The sequence below is a fragment of the Salvelinus alpinus genome, chromosome 37 (genome assembly GCF_045679555.1).
Source record: "Salvelinus alpinus chromosome 37, SLU_Salpinus.1, whole genome shotgun sequence".
NCBI classification, from domain to species: Eukaryota; Metazoa; Chordata; class Actinopteri; order Salmoniformes; family Salmonidae; genus Salvelinus; species Salvelinus alpinus.
This window is the reverse complement of record NC_092122.1, coordinates 8,113,291-8,138,345: the sequence shown is the minus strand read 5'-3', so window position 1 is coordinate 8,138,345 and position 25,055 is coordinate 8,113,291. Positions and strand designations below refer to the sequence as shown.

At 45.8% G+C, this 25,055-nt stretch overlaps 1 protein-coding gene across 3 annotated transcripts in view; it reads right to left on the bottom strand.

The window, feature by feature from the left end:
* LOC139565632 (protein bicaudal D homolog 1-like) overlaps positions 1–24,835 on the bottom strand; it is a 34,457-nt gene extending 9,622 nt beyond the window's left edge. Inside the window, exons 1-4 of one of the 3 annotated variants that reach the window (XM_071386088.1) lie at positions 24,188–24,835; positions 3,173–3,385; positions 2,339–2,491; positions 1,586–2,065 (exon numbers count right to left, since the gene is read on the bottom strand). In XM_071386088.1, the coding sequence (XP_071242189.1) occupies positions 1,586–2,065; positions 2,339–2,491; positions 3,173–3,385; positions 24,188–24,403 (1,062 nt within the window). In that variant the 5' untranslated portion in view covers positions 24,404–24,835. The remainder of the gene's footprint in view (positions 1–1,585; positions 2,066–2,338; positions 2,492–3,172; positions 3,386–24,187) is intronic. The other 2 variants (XM_071386089.1, XM_071386090.1) reach the window with 2 other exon arrangements.
* Positions 24,836–25,055: the final 220 nt, after the last annotated feature.

The following is a 25,055-nucleotide window of genomic DNA, read 5'->3' as shown; positions in this document are numbered from 1 at the left end:
CTTTCAAAGTGATGTTTAATTCCTATTGGAATCCAGCCAGTGTGGGGATACCCAATAATTGTACCTTTTCTCCACCCACAACATGTATTCAGAACTGGAACAGCCATTTCAGTAACGGGTGCAATAAGTCCAACTAACAGATTGTATTAGTTTAGAAAAATGTATGTTATTTATCTTTGTGTAGCATAATATTAATCAATCAATCAATGTACATGCAAAAACACAACAAACAAAATAGATATTGAAACAAACAATAAAAAAAAAATCTACTGCAATAGAGCATGCTGGGAAGTGTAATAAGGATGGGCATGGTCAGGCCAGCTTGACCAGCTAGACCATGCTAGACCTGCATGGACCAGTTTGGTCACTTGCATACCAACATCACCAGCATAAGCTGGTATGTGTCCAAAACACAGCGAAGGCTGGTCACCAGCAAAACCAGCTAGACTATCCTAGTAAACCAGCATATCCAGCTTAGACCATGCTGGACAGACTAGCTTGACCAGCTAGACCATTCTTGTCAGACCAGCTTGACCAGCATCCGACCAGCACTAATCAGCATAGACCAGCAAATACCAGCATGGACCAGCTTGAAATGTACGCTGGTCTATGCAGTCTTTTTCAGCAGGGCCTAAACCCTGCACACTACAGAGGGAACAGTACACCTTGCACACTACTGAGGGTGAATCGATAGTCTAGTGTGTCAGTGAGGATATAAATAAGCCTTTCCTCCAGTCCAGCCAATCGGATAGAGGCTGAGGGAATGTGTGGGGAGATGCAGTTTCACCTACAGGAACTGCAGTGAATGGTTGGACACATATCAACCCCACACACATCCTACTGCATCTTCATCTCACTGGCCCACTGGGCTGGAGGAAACTACCGAAGAGAAGACACCCACTATAAAACAAAATGGCGGACATTTAGATTAGAGTCCATGTAACAGCCAGTGGTTCAGTAACAACTGTTCCCACAACTTCTCACTGGTGCTTTATTTGACTGCTGGGATAAACTGTATTATTTATAGTCTTAAAAGAGGCAGAGAAAGGGAGGGGCAGGCTGAGAGAGACAGAGAGAGATGGAGAGACTGAGAAGAGTTAGAGAGAGCGAAACAGAGAGAGAGAGAGAAACAGAGAGAGAGAGAGAGAGAGAGAGAGAGAGAAAGAGAGAGAGAGAGAGAGAGAGAGAGAGAGAGAGAGAGAGAGAGAGAGAGAGAGAGAGAGAGAGAGAGAGAGAGAGAGAGAACAGGAATAGAGATCTGCATGCAGTGAGGTTATGTCAGCAGTCTCTCTCACTGAATAATTCAACACGTATTCCCACATCTACAATATGAGGCTGCTGAGGGGATATGGACATGTTCATTTGTACAGTATCGGTGTGTACATGTGTTCACTTTGTAATACTGTTTATGTTTACATTAATGAGTTTGAATGAGTATGTTTATGTTTGCCAAAGTGTTCTGATATCCTCCTGTGTGTCATTGTTACATGCTTATAACACTGAGAAATCTGAGCACCAAACTCTAGAGGCTATCGAAACTCCACTCTACTCATTCAAACTGAGTGAACTGTACTTCTCCACCCACCTGTAGCAGCTGCTGCTTGAGCTTCTGTATCTCTGTCAGGTTCATCTCACTGAACAGATCCGACACCATCCCCTCTCCTTTCCTCCCCGCTCCCCGACACTCTCCATTGGCCCTGGGCAGCGAACCAGTCCCCGTCCCAGTTCCTGACCCTCCATCATGTAGATGCCCGTTACACCTGCCCGGCTCCTCTGAGCTGGGCGACAGGGCGGAGACAGGCGTAGCCGTGCCACTAGGTGGAGCTGAGGTGAAAGTGAGGTGGGCGCTGCCCGTGTATTGGACGTCACACAGGCTGAGGTGGTGGACCAGCTCCTTGCGGAGGTGCTTCTTCTGCTCCCGCTCGCTCTTCAGGGAGTCCAGGGCCTCCTCTAGCTGGGCCTCGGAGATGTCTTTGAGACGTAAGGCGTCTTCTAACTGGCTGTTCAGCAGCTCGGTCTCCTCCTCCAGAACCTTGATCTCATGCTTTAACCCCTCGTACTCCACCTGAGGGAGGGAAGAAGCGAGGAAGGGGGGTGGGAAGGAGGGAGTGGAAAGGGGGAGGGGAGGAAGAGGTAAGCAGAGAGGGAGAGGCATCATGTGGTGTTAAGGATGGGGATACTGTGTGTGTGTGTGTGTGTGTGTGTGTGTGTGTGTGTGTGTGTGTGTGTGTGTGTGTGTGTGTGTGTGTGTGTGTGTGTGTGTGTGTGTGTGTGTGTGTGTGTGTGTGTGTGTGTGTGTGCAACCACATGCGTGTGTATGTACTGTGTGTTCTCTCACCTGGTTCTGTTTGAGAGTGGACACTAGTTTCTGCAGGGTGATGTTCTCCTCCTCCAGCTCAGTGTAGTCCTGTAGGAGTCGAGCCTCTCTGAACTTATACTCCCTGATCTCCTCTCTCATCCGGCTCCGCTGCAGCTCCAACATCTCATTACTCTACAGGACAGACACAAACACCAGGGCTTTAGTTATCACACACAACCCAGGCTACTATCAAATACACAAGACATGTGGTTATTATCACAAAAAAACACAGGACTGGTTTACTATCAAACACAACAAGGATTTACTGTAAAGCATTTTGTGACAAACGTTGACATGAAAAGGACTTTATAGCCTGGGACACCGTAAATACATTTTATTGATTGACCGATTGGCATTGATAGCCACACACACTAAAACGTGTTTAAGATCAAATAGTGGGCCTACCACCACCAATAACTGTGCATACATGCATATAGTAAGTACCCACTTTTCTCAGTATGTCACAGTTTGTTTTATTTTGAGTGTGTTTCCTTAGGTTACCGCTGGAGGGCACCCTTACCTTGTTTCTAGTTTCCAGGTTACCCTGATTGTTTCTTATTGGTTTCACCTGTGTTTGATTTCCCCCTCTGTTCACCTGGTTGCCTGGGTATTTAGGTTCCTCTGTTGGCCTGGATCCTTGCTTAGGTCCTAGGTTTTGTTTAGTGCACTGTTGCCTTGTTTCTGTCAAGACTTTAAGTAAAGATCTGGATTTACCCTTACCTCTGCTTGCTGTGTTTCCCTGCGACTAGGTTCGAGTTTGTACAAGCATCGTTGTAACAGAGTCTCAGAGACCTCTAACCCCTGATGCCTCACCTCTCTGAGCTCCTGCAGCAGGGTACTGAGGTGTTCGTTGTCGGCCTGTGTGTTGACTGTGACGGCCCGGCTCTGTTTGAGCTCTGACTGGATCCCCAGAAGGCAACTCATGTAGTATGCCTCCTTAGTGGCTGACTCCTGCAGGAGGGTCTCTTCGTTGGTCTCCCCGTCCGCAGCCACCTTACGCTGGGTGGAGAAGGTCTGGCCAAATGCCTGGGGAGGGGCAGATGAGGGGCGAGAGAGAAGTTATGACGTTTCAGTAGCATAGAATCACATCATAGGATGTCCTGGTTATGTAAATGTTATTTTCTGACTTCGATAACATATATTGATAGGCAAAGAGCAACCACCATCTGAAACTCTTCCACCACTTAGTCTGGTCTGGTGTACATTGCAGACAGCATAACAAAACCCCACAGGGTCAGACTGAAACCAGTTGAGGCACAGACACACACACACACACACACACACACACACACACACACACACACACACACACACACACACACACACACACACACACACACACACACACACACACACACACACACACACACACACACACACACACAGTAGGGCTGCATTATATTGGCAAAAACATCTAACTGCATTTTTTGGGGGGGATTCATTGTGCAGCCCTAACACACACACACACACACACAAAATGGAGAGAGGCAAAGAATCCTGCTCCCCTCTGAGCTTCTAGAAGCAGAACACCGAACATAGCACGTTACTCACTTTTCGGTGTGGAAGCACTTTAAATGATGTGGTGCTAAACCTAACCCTAACCCTAAATATAATGATCATGTAAATACATAGGATTAAGTGCACTTAACGTAAAGTCGGACAAGAGGAAAGACAATCGTAATATTCCCTACAGGGACACTGAATAAGTACAGTCTACAGAAACAGCCATGCAGGGACTCCACAGTGGACTACCACAGGCTATTAGTTCAGCTTCAGCGGTGGGATTCAGACTCACGTGTCCACACTGTAATAGAGAGAGTCATGATTTTGCACAGAGATGTATTTGTGTAAACTAACAGATTCCGCATACTTAAACATCAGAACTATTGGAGATACTGAGGAATGTTTGGATGTCGTGTAGTTTATGACTGTCATATATTCTGTTTTGAAGCTGTTTGCAACTGAAAAGGGACGAGACCTTTTCTCCAGCGTTTGAAGGTTTAAAGGTCATGTGTGGTTTGATGATGATGATGATGATGATGATACACTGCCCTTCACCTGCCAACACGCGTGTCATATATATATATATACATACACACACACACACACACACACACACACACACACAATCATACACTATGTCAGATGTCACTATATGCTAGCTTTTTATGAAAGGTGTCCTTTAATAAAGAAAGCACATAAAATTTCAGCTGGATTTCCAAATGCAAGTACAGTACATAGTAAAGAGAAATACAGCGCCTACAGTTGAAGTCGGAAGTTTACATACACTTAGGTTGGAGTCATTTAAACTCGTTTAAACCACTCCACAAATGTGAATGTCCACAAACCACTCCACACATTTCTTGTTAACAAACTATAGTTAGGATATCTATTTTGCGCATGACACATGTAATTTTCCCAACAATTGTTTACAGACAGATTATTTCACTTATAATTCACTGTATCAAAATTCCAGTGGGTCAGAAGTTTACATACACTAAGTTGACTGTGCCTTTAAACAGCTTGGAAAACTTCCAGAAAAGAATGTCATGGCTTTAGAAGCTCAGAAGCTTCTGATAGGCTAATTGACATCATTTGAGTCAATTTGAGGTGTACCTGTGGATGTATTTCAAGGTCTACCTTCAAACTCAGTGCCTCTTTGCTTGACATCATGGGAAAATCAAAAGAAATCAGCCATGACCTCAGAAAAGTCTGGTTCATCCTTGGGAGCAATTTCCAAATGCCTGAAGGTACCACGTTCATCTGTACAAACAATAGTACGCAAGTATAAACACCATGGGACCACGCAGCCGTCATACCGTTCAGGAAGGAGATGCGTTCTGTCTTCTAGAGATGAACGTACTTTGGTGCGAAAAGTGCAAATCAATACCAGAACAGCAGCAAAGAACCTTGTGAATGTGCTGGAGGAAACAGGTACAAAAGTATCTATATCCACAATAAAACAAGTCCTATATCGACATAACCTGAAAGGCCGCTCAGCAAGGAAGAAGCCGCTGCTCCAAAACCACCATATAAAAGCCAGACTACGTTTTGCAACTGCACAAGGGGTCAAAGATCGTACTTTTTGGAGAAATGTCCTCTGGTCTGATGAAACACAAATAGAACTGTTTGGCCATAATGACCATCGTTATGTTTGGAGGGTAAAGAGGGAGACTTGCAAGCCGAAGAACACCATCCCAACTGTGAAGCACGGGGGTGGCAGCATCATGTTGTGGGGGTGCTTTGCTGCAGGAGGGACTGGTGCACTTCACAAAATAGATGGCATCATGAGGGAGGAAAATTATGTGGATATATTGAAGCAACATCTCAAGACATCAGTCAGGAACTTAAAGCTTGGTCACAAATGGGTCTTCCAAATTGACAATGACCCCAAGCATACTTCCAAAGTTGGGGCAAAATGGCTTAAGGTCAAGGTATTGGAGTGGCCATCACAAAGCCCTGACCTCAATCCTATAGAACATTTGTGGGCAGAACTGAAAAAGCATGTGCGAGCAAGGAGGCCTACAAACCTGACTCAGTTACACCAGCTCTGTCAGGAGGAATGGGCCAAAATTCACCCAACTTTTTGTTGGAATCTTGTGGAAGGCTACCCAAAACGTTTGACCCAAGTTAAACAATTTAAAGGCAATGCTACCAAATACTAATTGAGTGTATGTAATCTTCTGGCCCACTGGGAATGTGATGAAAGAAATAAAAGCTGAAATAATTCATTCTCTCTACTATTATTCTGACATTTCACATTCTTAAAATAAAGTGGTGATCCTAACTGACAGGGAATTCTTACTCGGATTAAATGTCAGGAATTGTGAAAAACTGAGTTTAAATGTATTTGGCTAAGGTGTATGTTAACTTTCGACTTCAACTGTATATTACCCATGGCAAGCAACTGGTCTACCAATCTATGGTCAAAGAGGTGGGTCATACCTATATAAATGTATGAGGAATAACTTACACGACGACTGCATACATCAAGTTAAAAGCCACATTAAATCATTGTTTTTTTACACCTCTATGGGTTGAGTAAATGTCATCCTAAACGAAACAATGTCCCCCTACAATTTCATTACAATGGCATCAACTCTTATCGCAGCCACTCACTTTAAGTGGAGAAGAGAAGCTGAGTTTGATTCCCAAATGGCACCCTATTCCCTATATAGTGCACTACTTTTGACCAGAGCCATATGGGCTCCATATAGGAAATAGGGTGCCATTTGGGATGCCTACCCTAACGCTGGTCATCCAATTTCCTCTGACAGTAGAGTAGAACATTCTCCCCGCTTGACTAGAGACAGATGGGGCGTTACAAAGCAGAGCAGAACAAGCCACGGTGCCACCAAGCCTTTTTATTTGCTGCAAATCCCAATATGTAGCCTCTCTCGAGGCACTCTGTCTGGCTAGGACATACATTATCCTAGTGTTGGCTATGTCTCTGTCTGGCTAGGACATACATTATCCTAGTGTTGGCTATGTCTCTGTCTGGCAAGGACAGACATTATCCTAGTGTGGTTATGTCTCTGTCTGGCTAGGACAGACATTATCCTAGTGTGGTTATGTCTCAAATGAGACCCTATGTATTCCCTGTGTAGTGCACTTCTAACCAACATGAAACATTGACTCAGTTGTGTGGTAGCCTGTATGAGCAGTGTTTCGAACAGACATTCCATGGGATAGAGATCATGTTGAACTGCATCCGTGGGCTAACGCTTCAGTATGACTTAATATTTCAGCACCAAGGACAGTGACACTAACGGTACCAACGCTTACAAACTGGTCACCTGGTTTGCATGTTTCAGTTTGCTATACACTGAGTCATTGACAGCAATTCCTGATTTTTGATATCAGGAAGTGGTGAGAGGAGAGGAGATGAGATGAGAGGAAGTGTCTCATTATATTATCCCCCAGAGGAGAGGACACTGTCTCTGCTACTTCTAAAGATAAATAAATGACATCATTTACAGGAAGAGGCTGAGTCAGCAGACATACTGCTAGGATGCTCTAGTGAGGGAGAAGCACAGAGAAGCTTTAGGGCTTTAGTCTAGAGAGGTATTAAGATCACATGGAGGGTTTAGGGCTTTAGTCTAGAGTGTTATTAAGAACACATGGAGGGTTTAGGGCTTTAGTCTAGAGAGGTATTAAGAGAACATGGAGGGTTTAGGGCTCTAGTTTAGCGAGGTATTACGAGCACATGGAGGGTTTAGGGCTCTAGTCTAGAGAGGTATTAAGAGCACATGGAGGGTTTAGGGCTCTAGGCTAGAGTGTTATTAAGAGCACGTGGGGGGTTTAGGGCTCTAGTCTAGAGCGGTATTAAGAGAACATGGGGGGTTTAGGGCTCTAGTCTAGAGAGGTATTAAGAGCACATGGGGGTTTAGGGCTCTAGTCTAGAGAGGTATTAAGAGCACATGGGGGGTTTAGGGCTCTAGTCTAGAGAGGTATTAAGAGCACATGGAGGGTTTAGGGCTGTAGTCTAGAGAGGTATTAAGAGCACATGGGGGTTTAGGGCTTTAGTCTAGAGAGGTATTAAGAGCACATGGGGGGTTTAGGGCTCTAGTCTAGAGAGGTATTAAGAGCACATGGGGGGTTTAGGGCTCTAGTCTAGAGAGGTATTAAGAGCACATGGAGGGTTTAGGGCTGTAGTCTAGAGAGGTATTAAGAGCACATGGGAGGGTTTAGGGCTGTAGTCTAGAGAGGTATTAAGAGCACATGGAGGGTTTAGGGCTGTAGTCTAGAGAGGTATTAAGAGCACATGGGAGGGTTTAGGGCTGTAGTCTAGAGAGGTATTAAGAGCACATGGAGGGTTTAGGGCTGTAGTCTAGAGAGGTATTAAGAGCACATGGGAGGGTTTAGGGCTGTAGTCTAGAGATGTATTAAGAGCACATGGGAGGGTTTAGGGCTGTAGTCTAGAGAGGTATTAAGAGCACATGGAGGGTTTAGGGCTGTAGTCTAGAGAGGTATTAAGAGCACATGGGAGGGTTTAGGGCTGTAGTCTAGAGAGGTATTAAGAGCACATGGGGGGTTTAGGGCTCTAGTCTAGAGAGGTATTAAGAGCACATGGGGGGTTTAGGGCTCTAGTCTAGAGAGGTATTAAGAGCACATGGGGGGTTTAGGGCTCTTTCCAACAGACAGACACACTCAGGGATGCCTGGTCAAGCAGTCAAACACAGTCTACGGTCCTCATCCAAAAGATGGTGGTGACAGTAGTGATGGAATGATCAAACCGCAGCTGCTGGTTCTGAAGTCCGCCCCTCTACAAGGTGGAACCGGTTGAAAACATGGCAGTTCAAACCCGCAGGTTGGTATTGGTTTCCACAGAGAGGCAGACTGTCTGAGACGTAATCTGATGTCATCCCCTGTGCTTTCTCTCTTCTCTCTCTCTTTCTCTCACACTGTCGCTCTATTTTGTGTTTGTCCTCGTCTCAGAGAAAGAGAGTGTGTGTGAGAGAGAGAGAGCAAGAAAGAGAGAGAGAAGAGAGAAAGCACAGGGGATGACATTAGATTACATCGTATACCATGGAAGTGATACTAGCCTCTCGATATATTGATGATCAACTGGAGACGTTTCCTGGAATCTCCAATATGACAGAAAGTAAACAATACCACAGACAATAACAGACTGTGGCGTCTGAGGTGTGTGTGTGAGTGTCTGTGTGACTTGTGTGTGACGTGTGTGTGTGTGTGTCATTATAACATTGCGACAGGAAACTGGGTCTGTTTAAGTCCACTTCTTCACGCTGGTTCTCATCACAGACAGATGTTCCTGTCATTCAGAGGTCTCTAACCACTTACACTCACTCATAGTCCAGGTGTTACATAGAAATCTGTGCCCCCAGAAATCTGTGCCACTCACTCATACAGTCCTACAGTACTCTTCAGGTATCACTAAGACATTTGTTTTACTGTTTTGTGTCCTACTTTCAGAGAGACATCCTCCTGGCACAGTACCTTAGGGACATCTCCATCACCCGCTCAACTTAGAGAGCAATTTTTTTTTTTTAAGACCTTTACTGGCCCAATAGTTACATCATTAAAAGAAAAAAACGTTACTTCATTTTAACGTACCTAGAAGATTTTAACTTATCCCACTCCTCATCTACTGTACATAGAACTCCCCTGATGCCCCACACCCCTACAAAGTCCCCCAGACGGTTCACCAGCCCCCATATACTGTACATGCTCCAGTGTGAGCCGAGCCCGCACCAGCCCCAGCAGCACAGCTCTGGGGTCCGTACACCCTGCCCCTGCATCTCATGTTTCCTGGTCTTCCACATTGCCATTTGTATCTGCCCCAACAGGTAGTTTACTAGGCAGTCCCTTCACCTGTTGGCTACGCCTTCCTAGGCCTTCCAACATGTAGGTCCAGAGTCAACCCCAACCGTAGCCCTGTACATCACCCACCAAGGACAGAGTCAACCCCAACCTTAGCCCTGTACATCACCCACCAAGGACAGAGTCAACCCCAACCTTAGCCCTGTACATCACCCACCAAGGACAGAGTCAACCCCAACCTTAGCCCTGTACATCACCCACCAAGGACAGAGTCAACCCCAACCTTAGCCCTGTACATCACCCACCAGGTCCAGAGTCAACCCCAACCTTAGCCCTGTACATCACCCACCAGGGACAGAGTCAACCCCAACCTTAGCCCTGTACATCACCCACCAAGGACAGAGTCAACCCCAACCTTAGCCCTGTACATCACCCACCAAGGACAGAGTCAACCCCAACCTTAGCCCTGTACATCACCACCAAGGACAGAGTCAACCCCAACCGTAGCCCTGTACATCACCCACCAAGGACAGAGTCAACCCCAACCGTAGCCCTGTACATCACCCACCAAGGACAGAGTCAACCCCAACCTTAGCCCTGTACATCACCACCAAGGACAGAGTCAACCCCAACCTTAGCCCTGTACATCACCACCAAGGACAGAGTCAACCCCAACCTTAGCCCTGTACATCACCCACCAAGGACAGAGTCAACCCCAACCTTAGCCCTGTACATCACCACCAAGGACAGCCTGGATCAAGAAAACAACAGATGCTGCACTGTCTCCCCCCCCCCCCTCCAGAACAAACACCCCCCCCACTGATGGATCAAGGTGCGACACGTATCTGTTGTTAGCGATAGCCCCGTAGATCATCAGTACACTTCTCTATCGGTGGCTTACACAGGGTAGCGCCAACATCCTCTCAGAGAATAGCCGGGTCCCAAATCCCCCGGCCACCCTGTAGCCCTCAGCCCATGCAGATGCTCTTTCTTAGCCACCATCACAGCCACCGCAGACAGAGCCTTTTTTCCTGGCTGTGCAAAAGGCCCCCAGCTCCGGAGTCTTGAACTATAGGATCATTTCCCTCACCCTCCTGGTGTTCCCCCGGCGGTCCAGTCTCTGCTTAATCCCCAGAATCTCTCTCAACAAGCGTGGTAGTGCAGAATGGACGTGCTGCAGCAGCCTGGTGGACTCTATGGAGGAATCCTCCACCATGTCGCTGCCCGGATTTCTACCCAACCTCTTCTTGCAGGTGACCCAACTTAGTGAACCACGCTCTCACAAGCTGGCAGAGGTCAGCACTCTGATCTGGGTAAGTGGGTGGTGAAAATGGTGCTCCTCCATTATCCATGCTCCTGGCTGTGCAACATCTCTGTGAACACCCAGAGCACAGCGCAGTATTAAGGAGTAATGGCTGACATATATCGACCTGTTCCTGTCGTACCCAAGGTCCCCTGGCCTCCTCAGAACAGCCCAAGCCGTGTCTATCCAGGTACAGAAGTCTCTACACAGCTTGCAGACAGAAAGCTGTCACTCTGGACCCAATGTCCACCAGCCCTTGGCCCTCCTCATGCAAACGAAGGTGTAACGCTGTAAAAGAAAGAAAGGTCCCGCTTGCGTCACCTCATTAGCTGGCTTTTGAGGTGGCGTGATCAGCTAAGACACTTGAGGGAGGATGTGTTTGGGAGGCAGAGGTCCCGAGTTCGCGCCACACGGGACTGGACCACGCAGACTGACTGCGAGACCACACCCTGCGGAGGGAGCCACCAGACGGCGGCAGAGAAAGAGACAGACTGTCTGCTCCTCTGACAGAGCACCTCTCAGTCTTTATAGTCTCATAGGACACCACGGTCTGACAGAAAGGATGGCAGGGAAAGTAGCTTTTAATGATTACTATAACAACAGACTATTTTACATTCTCCCAACCTCTCTCTTTCTACCTCTCACGGCCAGCCTGACAGAGAAGAATGGGAGAAATATTAGCATTTTGAAATTGTTTCTTGCACTTTGCCTGTTTTCACCGTCTCCTTCTATCACTTGTCTTTTCCCCTCTCTCTATATATATTTCCCTCTTTCTCCCGCTCTCTTCCATTTCTCTTTATCTCTCCTTTTTTCCTCCCCTTTGTGTCTTTAGACAACTACTCTAACCGAATACTAATGGGCCGTACCTCTGAGTTTCTCACACTGTCCTTCCCTGTAGAGCTAGCCAGTGTTGTGGACTGCCAGTGCCAAGGAGTCACAGAGCTTTCTGCTGTGGTATCAACACACCAAACAACACACATCAGCCAAAGGGGTCGAATGAACGTGACCTATACGCTTTATTTTTTATCTACGTTACCTAAGTGGACACTCACACATACACACATCAGTATTCAGCAACCATTCTCACAGAAGCCCTTTCCCAAGACTGTAGACGGATTCACCATACTGCCCTGTCTCTCCTCTCTCCCTCTCTTCCCTCTCCGGTTCTCTTTCTTTCTCTTTATAATGGATAGACAGTACCCTTTCACCGTCCCCTCTCCCTCAGATGGACTCAGCTGGCCCACTCATTAACAGGGGTGATGTCATCATTAGGAGCTCTTGGAGCTCACACAGGGCTATGCTCTGGCACAGTGACACCCTGTTAAACTCTCCATTTCACGCCATCGTGGATCTGTCAGGAGCCATCTGATCTGTGCAAGACTAATACAGACCAGCAGAGTGTAACTCCACCTGTGGAGAGAAACACTGGTCTCCAGCCCTGGACACACACACTCCTGTTAGATACACAGCCTCTCTTCTACCCCCTAGTATGTACAATGCAGGATTTCATTCCAGCCCAGCTCTAAAACCCACCTGATTCAACTACTGTAACTAAGGTCTTGATAATTATGGAATGCATGAATCAGGGTGCTGGGCTGGAACAAATACCTGCACTTCCTATAGCTCTCCCAGGACAAGGGTTGGTGACAGCGGCTGTCATATCTTAGTGACCTCACACTAAACTCACAGCATGGGGCCCAGTTCGATCGATATGAAGGACATATCACTGTTAGTTAATTGACTTTTTTCTGCCTGGTCGGTCGATGACACAGTGACAGTGGAGGACCTCTGGATGGGAGTATTAAAACTATAGCTGATCCCCCCCCCCCTCTGGGCGACAGGAGGTGGGCTGGAGGGAGGGGTGGAGTGGTGTGGGGATTCAAATATAATTCATTCTGTAGACATTGCACTGTACATGTAACTGCCAAAATAAATGAAACACTTGAGTAAATGAAGGATGCAGAGTATATTGAAATCAGATGCTTCCACACACATGTGGTGCCTGAGTTAATTAAGCAATTAACATCCCATCATGCTTAGGGTCATGCCCAGTTGCCCATTATTTTGATTACCATGGCTAGAAGAAGAGATCTCTGTGACTTTGAAAGAGGGGTCTCAGAGGACCATAGGGGGCTTAAATGGTGTGTGTGTGTGTGTGTGTGTGTGTGTGTGTGTGTGTGTGTGTGTGTGTGTGTGTGTGTGTGTGTGTGTGTGTGTGTGTGTGTGTGTGTGTGTGTGTGTGTGTCTCAGTCACCAGATCTCAACCCAATTGAACACTTATGGGAGATTCTGGAGTGGCGCCTGAGACAGCGTTTTCCACCACCATCAACAAAACACCAAACTATGGAATTTCTTGTGGAAGAATGGTGTTTCATCCTTCCAATAGACACCTGTAGAATCTATGCCAAGGTGTACTGAAGCTGTTCTGGTTTGTGTTGGCCCAACGCCCTATTAAGACACTATGTTGGTGTTTCCTTTATTTCGGCAGTTACAAAGTCGGAAGTTTAGGTTGGAGTCATTAAAACTCGTTTTTCAACAACTCCACAAATTTCTTGATAACAAACTAATGTTTTGCCAAGTCGGTTAGGACATCTACTTTGTGCATGACACAAGTAATTTTCCCAACAATCGTTGACAGATTATTTCACTTATAATTCACTGTATGACAATTCCAGTGGGTCAGAAGTTTACATACACTAAGTTGACTGTGCCTTTAAACAGCTTGGAAATTCCAAAAAATAATGTCATGGCTTTAGAAGCTTCTGATAGGCTAATTGACATCATTTGAGTCAATTGGGGGTGTACCTGTGGATGTATTTCAAGGCCTACCTTCAAACTCAATACCTCTTTGCTTGACATCATGGGAAAATCAAAAGAAATCAGCCATGACCTCAGAAAAAAAATTGTAGACCTCCACAAGTCTGGTTCATCCTTGGGAGAAATTTCCAAACGCCTGAAGGTACCACGTTCATCTGTACAAACAATAGTACGCAAGTATAAACACCATGGGACCACGCAGCCGTCATACCGTTCAGGAAGGAGATGCGTTCTGTCTTCTAGAGATGAACGTACTTTGGTGCGAAAAGTGCAAATCAATACCAGAACAGCAGCAAATAACCTTGTGAATGTGCTGGAGGAAACAGGTACAAAAGTATCTATATCCACAATAAAACAAGTCCTATATCGACATAACCTGAAAGGCTGGGCAGCAAGGAAGAAGCCGCTGCTCCAAAACCGCCATATAAAAGCCAGACTACGTTTTGCAACTGCACATGGGGACAAAGATCGTACTTTTTGGAGAAATGTCCTCTGGTCTGATGAAAGACAAATAGAACTGTTTGGCCATAATGACCATCGTTATGTTTGGAGGAAAAAGGGGGAGGCTTGCAAGCCGAAGAACACCATCCCAACCGTGAAGCACGGGGGTGGCAACATCATGTTGTGGGGGTGCTTTGTTGCAGGAGGGACTGGTGCACTTCACAAAATAGATGGCATCATAAGGTAGGAAAATTATGTTGATATATTGAAGCAACATCTCAAGGCATCAGTCAGGAAGTAATGCTTGGTTGCAAATGGGTCTTCCAAATGGACAATGACCCCAAGCATACTTCCAAAGTTGGGGCAAAATGGCTCAAGGACAACAAAGTCAAGGTATTGGAGTGACCATCCCAAAGCCCCGACCTCAGTCCTATAGAAAATTTGTGGGCAGAACTGAAAAAGCGTGTGCGAGCAAGGAGGCCTACAAACCTGACTCAGTTACACCAGCTCTGTCAGGAGGAATGGGCCACAATTCACCCAACTTATTGTGGGAAGCTTGTGGAAGGCTACCCGAAACGTTTGACCCAAGTTGATCAATTTAAAGGCAATGCTACCAAATACTAATTGAGTGTATGTAAACTTCTGACCCACTGGGAATGTGATGAAAGAAATAAAAGCTGAAATAATTCATTCTCTCTACTATTATTCTGACATTTCACATTCTTAAAATAAAGTGGTGATCCTAACTGACCTAAGACAGGGAATTTTTACTTGTATTCAATGTCAGGAATTGTGAAAAACTGAGTTTAAATGCATTTGGCTAAGGTGTATGTAAACTTTCGACTTCGACTGTATGCCTGCGCCTCGCATACACACAGTTATGTACTGTATCCATCTCCTCCCCATCAAACCCCCATAAGTCCACAGGTAATCACGCAACACAGCCCATGAAGAAATGACCTATCTATCATATGAGGTGTTTTTGCAGGTTAACTCTCATCAAACACTGTGCATGAGCCTCAGAATCAATCAGCACAATACACCTTATCCTTACCGCATGCCCGGTTTGTATGCCCCTCTCACTGTGTCCTGATTAGCTGAGTTAGAGAGTTCGCTAGCTAAGGGTTAGCAGCACATGGCTCAGCAGCCTTAAACAGATACTAATCAATACAGGGCCCAGGAGGGCTGCAGACGTGGGAGACTCAGTGCTCTTTGAAGAAGGAGCCCCACTGCAGCACAGCACAGAACACAGGCCTTTTGAAGTACACCCTCTCTGGAAGATAACCTTGGGTTGGGTGGACAGGACCAGGAATAGAACAGGAGATAGGCAGGGTGGGTAGATTTTGCTCTAACCCAGCTTGAACACAACACGTTTAACTGATAGTGAGAGGGCGATCTCTCTGTGTCTCTGTTCTGCTTCCTCGCTAGTCTCCACCTCGGGGGGAACATGCCCGTGTGTGTGTCGCGTGCGTGTAATATGATGGTGTTCTATCATGCATGGATGGTATTCTGAGATGTGTCTGGAGGGATGGACGGAATCTTTCAGTCAGGTCACATCGTCTCCCCCCTTCCCTCCAACCACTACATCAACAACCACTCTAGGAACACTTATGAGATACTGCTCTCAGCCACCCTCTCAGGAGTCTAAGGGTTAATTATGGGAGAGCCACAGCCTCATATTGTTGAATTATTCAGCCTATCCCTGTGCTCTATGTGAGTAATACAGACTGACATCAGGCATCCAGAGGTTTTACCAGCTGTCTCTTAGGTGCCTGTGAACATGTGACCAAGAGGAAGAATCCATCATTTAATGAGAGAGGCAGATGGCACCCTAAAGGGCTCCGGTCAAAAGTAGTGCACTATGCAGGGAATAGGTTGCCACTTGGAAGCAGGCCAGCTACAGTAGCTGTTGAAGAAAAGTTAGCCTACCGATAAGGGACTTCCTCCACTCTGGGGTTTGAAAGGTCTGTGAGACTTTAGCCATTCAGTCAAAGTAGGCCTCACTTATTTTTTTGCCCAGAGTGAATTGCCCAAAATAAACTGAAAAGATTCACTAACACACTACAGTAAGTGTGCAGAAAAGGTTCTCTTAGCATTTCAGTATTTTAGATAATTCTGCACAATAGCAGCATGATCAGATGAGGGATAGATTCCCAGCCAACTACACTATACCCTACAGTGGTCAAGACATAATGCAGTGGGCTAATGCTCTTTCCTAATAGACCTAAGTCATTCTCCTCGCTCTGAGAGTCAATGATAGACGGTCAGTAGCTATACCGTAACTCACACTAATGCTTTAGCATAGACATGCAGACATGGATCCATTTGCTTCCTGTCAAGGTAAGATCCAGGTAGCAGTGGCTCTTGGACACTGTTCTAGGATCAGCTTACCTTCCCACACATTCTAAAATTAACCATGGGGCCTTAGAACAGAAAACTGACCTGGGATCAGCGTCTAGGGACAACTTGATTATATACAGTATACTCTGTCAAGCTAGAGAAGGACACATCCCATTGGTTGTTTGTGTATGACATCATGGGCGTTGAGCGTCGGGCGTTTCTGATTTTGCCTGACTGCATTGCTAATGCACGCTGAATTTATCATCATATTTACAATCAACCGCAAAACCCTTCCCCCTACTTCCCCTTTAAACAGTCCTTGCGTCCAACGCGTGACCATAAAACCCTTCCCCATTTTAAAACCCCCTTCACAAGGGTCACACATGAATCATTCATCTCTCAATGCAAGAACAGAGACAAGCAGAGAGACAATGTAGCACAACAAGCTCATTACACTATCACTGATAGCCTAGGGTTGAACAATATAAAGACTATTGGACCAAGTTAAAGGATGGCGAGACGGATGGATTTAGGAAAATGCTGTTGGTGAGAATATAGTCGACAACACAGCAGTACTGTAGGCGGGTTAGGGCCACAAAGGTGTGTGTGTAATATGTATAGCAGAGAGGAATAAGGGGCAGACATAGATACAGGTGTGTGTATGTGGCATGATGTAATGTGTGTGTAATGTATAGCTATAGAGTGAGGGAGGCTTTACAGGCTTAGATAGAGGAATGTATAGCAGAGAGGTGTAGATAGCCTGTTTACTCTACCCAGCTCCTCCCAGACACTGGTGCACTTTACACAGGAAATGGAAAACGCTCACTTCAAGCACTCTTAACAGTTACTGATATTCCCTCATCACTTCCTCCCTGGCCTTATACTCTCTCCATCTCTCTCTCTCTCTCTCCATTTGAGATTGAGTTTGCTAAATGAAGTAGCTCTGTAAACATACAACACAGTACGTATACAGTGAGCTCCAAAAGTATTGGGACAGTGACCCATTTGAAGTTATTTTGGCTCTGTACTCCAGCACTTTGGATTTGAAATGATACAAGTGGAGACTGTCAGGTATTGGGACAATGTCACTTAAATGTGTATTAAAGTAGTCAAAACTGTAGTATTTGGTCCCATATTCCTAGCACACAATGACTATATCAAGCTTGTAACTCTACACATTTGTTGGATGCATTTGCTGTTTGTTTTGGTTGTGTTTCAGATGATTTTGTGCCCAACAGAAATAAATGGTAAATAATGTACCATGTAGTACAGTGAGCTCCAAAAGTATTGGGACAGTGACAATTCTTTTGATTTGGCTCTGTTCTCCAGCACTTTGAAATGATACAATTACCACAAGGTTAAAATGCATGCTGTCAACTTTAATTTGAGGGTATTTTGTGTTTCAGATGATTTTGTGTTCAGTAGAAATAAATGGTCAATTATGTATTGTGTCATCTTGGAGTCTCTTTTATTGTAGAATATGTTTCTAAACACTTCTACATTAATGTGGATGTTACCATGATTACGGATAATCCTGAATGAATCGTGAATAATGATGGGTGAGAAAGTAGTGAGTTGTGCGTTGTGAGAAAGTTGTGTACCCCCACAAAAATGCTAACCTCCCCTGTTATGGTAATGGTGAGAGGTTAGCATGTCTTGGGGGTATGATATTTGTGCATCTGTAACATTCTCACTCATCATTATTCACGATTAATTCAGGACTATCTGTAATCATGGTAGCATCCACATTAATGTACAAGTGTTTAGAAAACTACTATATTCTTATTTACAATAAAAGCGACTCCAAAATGACACAATACATAATTGACCATTTATTTCTACTGAACACAAAATCATCTGAAACACAAAATACCCTCAAATTAAAGTTGACAGCATGCATTTTAACCTTGTGGTAATTGTATCATTTCAAAGTGCTGGAGAACAGAGCCAAATCAAAAGAATTGTCACTGTCCCAATACTTTTGGAGCTCACTGTACTACATGGTACTATAACCTACTCTTTGAAAACTACTTCCAATGAACAAATTAATGCACCAATTCCTGGATGGAGTGAGTGTACGTTACGTTCCCAAAGTAAATAAATAACATGAGCGGAGCCTAAATATACCTCCCTTCAAAACCAATCTAATGGGCTACTGCGGAGCAGGCTGATTAACATCAAGCTGTCAGTAGATCTTATTGCCAAGGCTGGTCCTTCTGGGTCCTGTCCCGTTGTTAACCAATGGCTATTAGATTATACCAGGCCTTCTGAAGAACTCAATTACCTAATGATTATATTACACCAGGAGTCAATTACATCATGTTTTAGAACTAACAAAATTACTTAAGACGTAAAGCAGAAGGCAGACTGTCACTAGGTTAATGTCTGAATTAGAGAATGTTGGTTTAAATTCAGGTTTAAATTTGGCTCAGGGAAATATCTAGCATAAACACTTGATAGTGCTTAGAATCACTGACTCCTGCTACCTGTACGCTGAGGAGATCTTGTTAGGTGCTTGAGTTGATAATTAACAATCAGGCTTGTACATTCCCATGAAATGAAACTGACTGTCTAGCACAACACTACCATGATGAAAGCAGAGCATGCTATGATGAATCATTTATGACAAAGTCTCTCTTTTTCCCTTTCATCCAGTAAAGCTCAGAGAGGGAACACGGTGGTCACGGTGGACTGTTTCCAGTAAAGCTCAGAGAGGGAACACGGTGGTCATGGTGGACTGTTTCCAGTAAAGCTCACAGAGGGAACACGGTGGTCATGGTGGACTGTTTCCAGTAAAGCTCACAGAGGGAACACGATGGTCACGGTGGACTGTTTCCAGTAAAGCTCACAGAGGGAACACGGTGGTCACGGTGGACTGTTTCCAGTAAAGCTCACAGAGGGAACACGGTGGTCATGGTGGACTGTTTCCAGTAAAGCTCACAGAGGGAACATGGTGGTCATGGTGGACTGTTTCCAGTAAAGCTCACAGAGGGAACATGGTGGTCACGGTGGACTGTTTCCAGTAAAGCTCACAGAGGGAACACGGTGGTCACGGTGGACTGTTTCCAGTAAAGCTCACAGAGGGAACACGGTGGTCACGGTGGACTGTTTCCAGTAAAGCTCACAGAGGGAACACGGTGGTCATGGTGGACTGTTTCCAGTAAAGCTCACAGAGGGAACACGGTGGTCATGGTGGACTGTTTCCAGTAAAGCTCACAGAGGGAACACGGTGGTCATGGTGGACTGTTTCCAGTAATGCTCACAGAGGGAACACGGTGGTCACGGTGGACTGTTTCCAGTAAAGCTCACAGAGGGAACACGGTGGTCACGGTGGACTGTTTCCAGTAAAGCTCACAGAAGGAACACGGTGGTCATGGGGACTGTTTCCAGTAAAGCTCACAGAGGGAACACGGTGGTCATGGTGGACTGTTTCCAGTAAAGCTCACAGAGGGAACACGGTGGTCATGGTGGACTGTTTCCAGTAAAGCTCACAGAGGGAACACGGTGGTCATGGTGGACTGTTTCCAGTAAAGCTCACAGAGGGAACACGGTGGTCACGGTGGACTGTTTCCAGTAAAGCTCACAGAGGGAACACGATGGTCACGGTGGACTGTTTCCAGTAAAGTTCACAGAAGGAACACGGTGGTCATGGTGGACTGTTTCCAGTAAAGCTCACAGAGGGAACACAGTGGTCACGGTGGACTGTTTCCAGTAAAGCTCACAGAGGGAACACGGTGGTCACGGTGGACTGTTTCCAGTAAAGCTCACAGAAGGAACACGGTGGTCATGGTGGACTGTTTCCAGTAAAGCTCACAGAGGGAACACGGTGGTCATGGTGGACTGTTTCCAGTAAAGCTCACAGAGGGAACACGGTGGTCATGGTGGACTGTTTCCAGTAAAGCTCACAGAAGGAACACGGTGGTCATGTTGGACTGTTTCCAGTAAAGCTCACAGAGGGAACACAGTGGTCACGGTGGACTGTTTCCAGTAAAGCTCACAGAGGGAACACGGTGGTCACGGTGGACTGTTTCCAGTAAAGCTCACAGAAAGAACACGGTGGTCATGGTGGACTGTTTCCAGTAAAGCTCACAGAGGGAACACGGTGGTCATGGTGGACTGCTTCCAGTAAAGCTCACAGAGGGAACACAGTGGTCACGGTGGACTGTTTCCAGTAAAGCTCACAGAGTGAACACGGTGGTCACGGTGGACTGTTTCCAGTAAAGCTCAGAGAGGGAACACGGTGGTCATGGTGGACTGTTTCCAGTAAAGCTCACAGAGGGAACACGGTGGTCACGGTGGACTGTTTCCAGTAAAGCTCACAGAGGGAACACGATGGTCACGGTGGACTGTTTCCAGTAAAGCTCACAGAGGGAACACGGTGGTCATGGTGGACTGTTTCCAGTAAAGCTCACAGAGGGAACACGGTGGTCACGGTGGACTGTTTCCAGTAAAGCTCACAGAGGGAACACGGTGGTCACGGTGGACTGTTTCCAGTAAAGCTCACAGAGGTAACACGGTGGTCATGGTGGACTGTTTCCAGTAAAGCTCACAGAGGGAACACGATGGTCACGGTGGACTGTTTCCAGTAAAGCTCACAGAGGGAACACGGTGGTCACGGTGGACTGTTTCCAGTAAAGCTCACAGAGGTAACACGGTGGTCATGGTGGACTGTTTCCAGTAAAGCTCACAGAGGGAACACGATGGTCACGGTGGACTGTTTCCAGTAAAGCTCACAGAGGTAACACGGTGGTCATGGTGGACTGTTTCCAGTAAAGCTCACAGAGGGAACACGATGGTCACGGTGGACTGTTTCCAGTAAAGCTCACAGAGGGAACACGGTGGTCACGGTGGACTGTTTCCAGTATGAAGTAGCTAAAGTAGCTTTCCTTCTGAACTGAACCTGGTCTAAATGAGCAATGAGGAACAGAGTAGTCCAGCTCACAACACATCAAGAAAAACCTAAAGAAGTGGATGTTTGATACTTTACCAATTTTAGCAGGTACCAACCCTGCATACTGCCATACGTCCCAAGTATAACTCTGCACCCCAAAGCCAACTGTCAGCCCCAATAAACCAATCAAAGCTCAGATTCAGTTTACGAAGTGACAGTTCATTCAGTTACTTCAGGTCCTAGGGAAGCTGATGAGGCATTTCTAGCTACGATGAGCTTTTCCCTGCTACACCAACTGGACCAGACCACCGTGTGAAAGACTACTATCCACAGGACTAGTAAAAGTAGGAAATCTACCTGTTCTCAAAGTGGTAAAGAAAACCTCTTATTACAGCGACGTGAGATAACTGTCAACAAACGGTCCAATCTAGATAGATCATTCTGCGATCAGTATAGCCCTTTCCCCAGCAGCAGCGGTATGCCTGAGAAACCTAGTGATCGATAGGAGTTAATTGAGATTAAATTAGGTATTGAGCTGACTGATGGAAACCTATACCAGATGAAGACTTTCTTTAAGGATCAGTGGCCATGGCCAAGGGGGAGAGAGGAGGAGAGGGTGGAGAGGAGGAGAAGGGGGACAGACAACAATAGAGAGAGAACTGGGGGTGGTGTAGCAAATGGGGATGTGTGAACTTTACTCCTCAGCCTGAAGTGTCCCCACTCGCGCCGGTGAATAGATAGCTTTTCAGCAAGCAGTGTGATGTCCTTCACAGTATCACAGAAAACAAAACGAGGTGGGGGAAGAAAGAGAGGGGGAGATAGAGAGAGTGGAAGATGGGGTACTACAGCAAATGCTGAGCTGATTGACATCTAAATACACATGGTTTAAACTGCATATGACATATACAGAGTGGACAGGACAAGTCACAGGCATGCCTTCATTATTGGCTGCCTACACCATGTCCAAACCAATCTAACAGCGCTTCAGAATGTCTGCCAGGTCCACACACACACACACACACACACACACACACACACACACACACACACACACACACACACACACACACACACACACACACACACACACACACACACACACACACACACTGACCTTCAGTTACTGTAAATGCATTGTCAGCTGCCTACAGACACACCCGTCTGTATTATAGCTAACAAACCAGTGAATGAATACTGCCATAAGATTCCATACGGCAAAGAAAACACTGTTTGTTGCAGATCGACAGAGTATTTGTAAAAAATGTATTACACCTTGGCACAGTGTAGATGAGTAATGAAAAGATTAGTAATTTTTATGTATTTGGTAATACACTTGGAAAGTTCTAATACAATTATTATTATTAGAATAAAATTCTAATACACTGACTCAAATACACTCCCATGCATTTACCCAGGTATTTGAAAATAGTATTTGAAATAAGTATTTGCTTGACTATTTGGTTTATACAAATAATCATTAAAATACAAAAAAGTACTTGTTTTTGGTTGTGGATTTGAAAATGCTTACATTCGAAAAATACTCAAATACTCCGATTTTTTTTTAAACTTTTACGCCATATATATACAAATACACATTTATTTGAACCCAAGTCTGATGGAGAAATATGTATTATGATTATATGTAGTGTAAAGGTGAAAAGGCTTGCTTTGATTAGACCAGTAATATAGAATTCTGGTTAAATCAAGTTCTGTCAGGCTTGATGATGCCCTTGATTTGCTTTGTAATCTTGTTTTGTTTTTATATCAAACTCGAGTGAATTTGAAAATACTGACTGATTTATTGTTAAGCACGTGTTCACTGGGAACAATCAGAGAAAAAGATGTGGGGAAGAAGAGAGACGGACACCAATTCTGAACAGAGAACAAAGGATATGGAGAGGAGCGAGAGAGAGAGGAAAGAACAGAGGACAGAGAGAAGAGTGAGAGAGAGAGGGGAGAGGAAAAGTAAAGGAAGAGAGGATAGGAGAGAGCACTGTCCGACTCTGATGATTTTAGAGGTGTGACTCTTAGAGCAGGACATGACTAACACAAATGTGGGTGTGCCACTGAGTGAGTCTGCCAGCCAGATAGATAGTGCCACTATAGTACACCATTCCCTAAGTACTGTATAGCGTTCACAATGTTTCACAGACCTACTTTTTGAATAGATGGTTAACACTTCCCCCCATTGGTGTTCAAGTGTATTGCAGAATTCAGTATCTCTTAAAAAATCTGTTTATAGAGGCATGCAAAAGCTGTTTGACACATAATTAACAACCCCCACCCAGGCACGCAAAGTAGCCTACCACAACAAACATATGATATTCCATTGCACCAAAATGCGCATCAGTAGCACACCTTGGAAAGTCCATACCTGCGAGTCAGACTTGCGCATAGCATCAAGTTACTACGCTACTCCCTGCTCGGACAACAAAGCCCTCTCCGTCCCCTCCCAGTTCTCTGCTGAGGCCTGTGTATCTCTGACAGACTCAGATCCGCTGCGGGGTGTCTGACTGGTGCCAACTTCTGTGGATGAGGCGGGGGGCCCTGCCCAAATCTCGCTGACATCACCCATCCCTTAGAAGGGATGTAGTCTACCCGCTTGGGGCCGAATGAAGATGGATTTGGAGGCTAACTAATAAATGCATGTTTACGAATACATTTCCAGGAAGCACTGAACTTATATCACATGGGCCAATGTTTATGGTTAACTTAGGGTGTTATTTAATAGCGTGTTTTAAGTGGTTGATACCTCTTGTAGCTGCTCCAGCTCCTGTCGGAGCGCCTCTTGCTCGGCCTCTAGATCCGAATATTGCTGCTTCAGGGTCTGGTTCTCCTCCAGAACCACCAGACCGCACTCCGCAGCCCGGATCTTCTCCCGGTTCGCCTCCGCTAGCTCACGGGTCAAACGCTCCACCTCTGCCCGGCACTGCTCCACCGTCTCCCCGCATCCTCCTCCAGCAGCCATCGCCCTCCCTCTCTTCCCCTTCTCTCCTCTCCTCCTCGCCCCTGCGTCAGATGGGCAGAGAAGCGGAGGAAGAAAACAGATGTAGCCTACCGGACAACAATCTCCTCACCTCCTCCGTTGGAAGGAATCAACCGAGGAGTTTAAAAACGCATGAAAAGGGCGTTAACATCCCCGGAGCGAAATGATTGTGAACGAGAGATGAATCCCTCCATCGCTGATATGTTGAATTGAACGGTTTCCCCTCTAGGCGTAGGGTCCAGCATCATCCCCTTTCCTCTTCTTTTTTTGCTTATTCATCGGGATGCGGACGCCATCTCTCTCTATTGCCATGAAGCAGCGGCAAGGTACACACAACTCTCGCTTATCCGTCTGATGCCTGTGGCTGTGACGTCGACCGTTCACCGGCACATCTCTCCCTCTGCCGTACGGTATGAATACTGCCCGTCACGCTGGGTTGGCCCACAGACAAGGAGGACCATGTTTATGTTGACGATGACATCTGTTGCTTTTACACTCTTTCTTCACCGTTGGTGATCACGGATTATTACTAAACTAATGTGGCAAGAAAGCTATAGGCCTAATCATTTGTTTTATACCATCCCCCTACACCAGGGGTTCCAATCATTTTCACCCAAGGATCCCTGATATATCT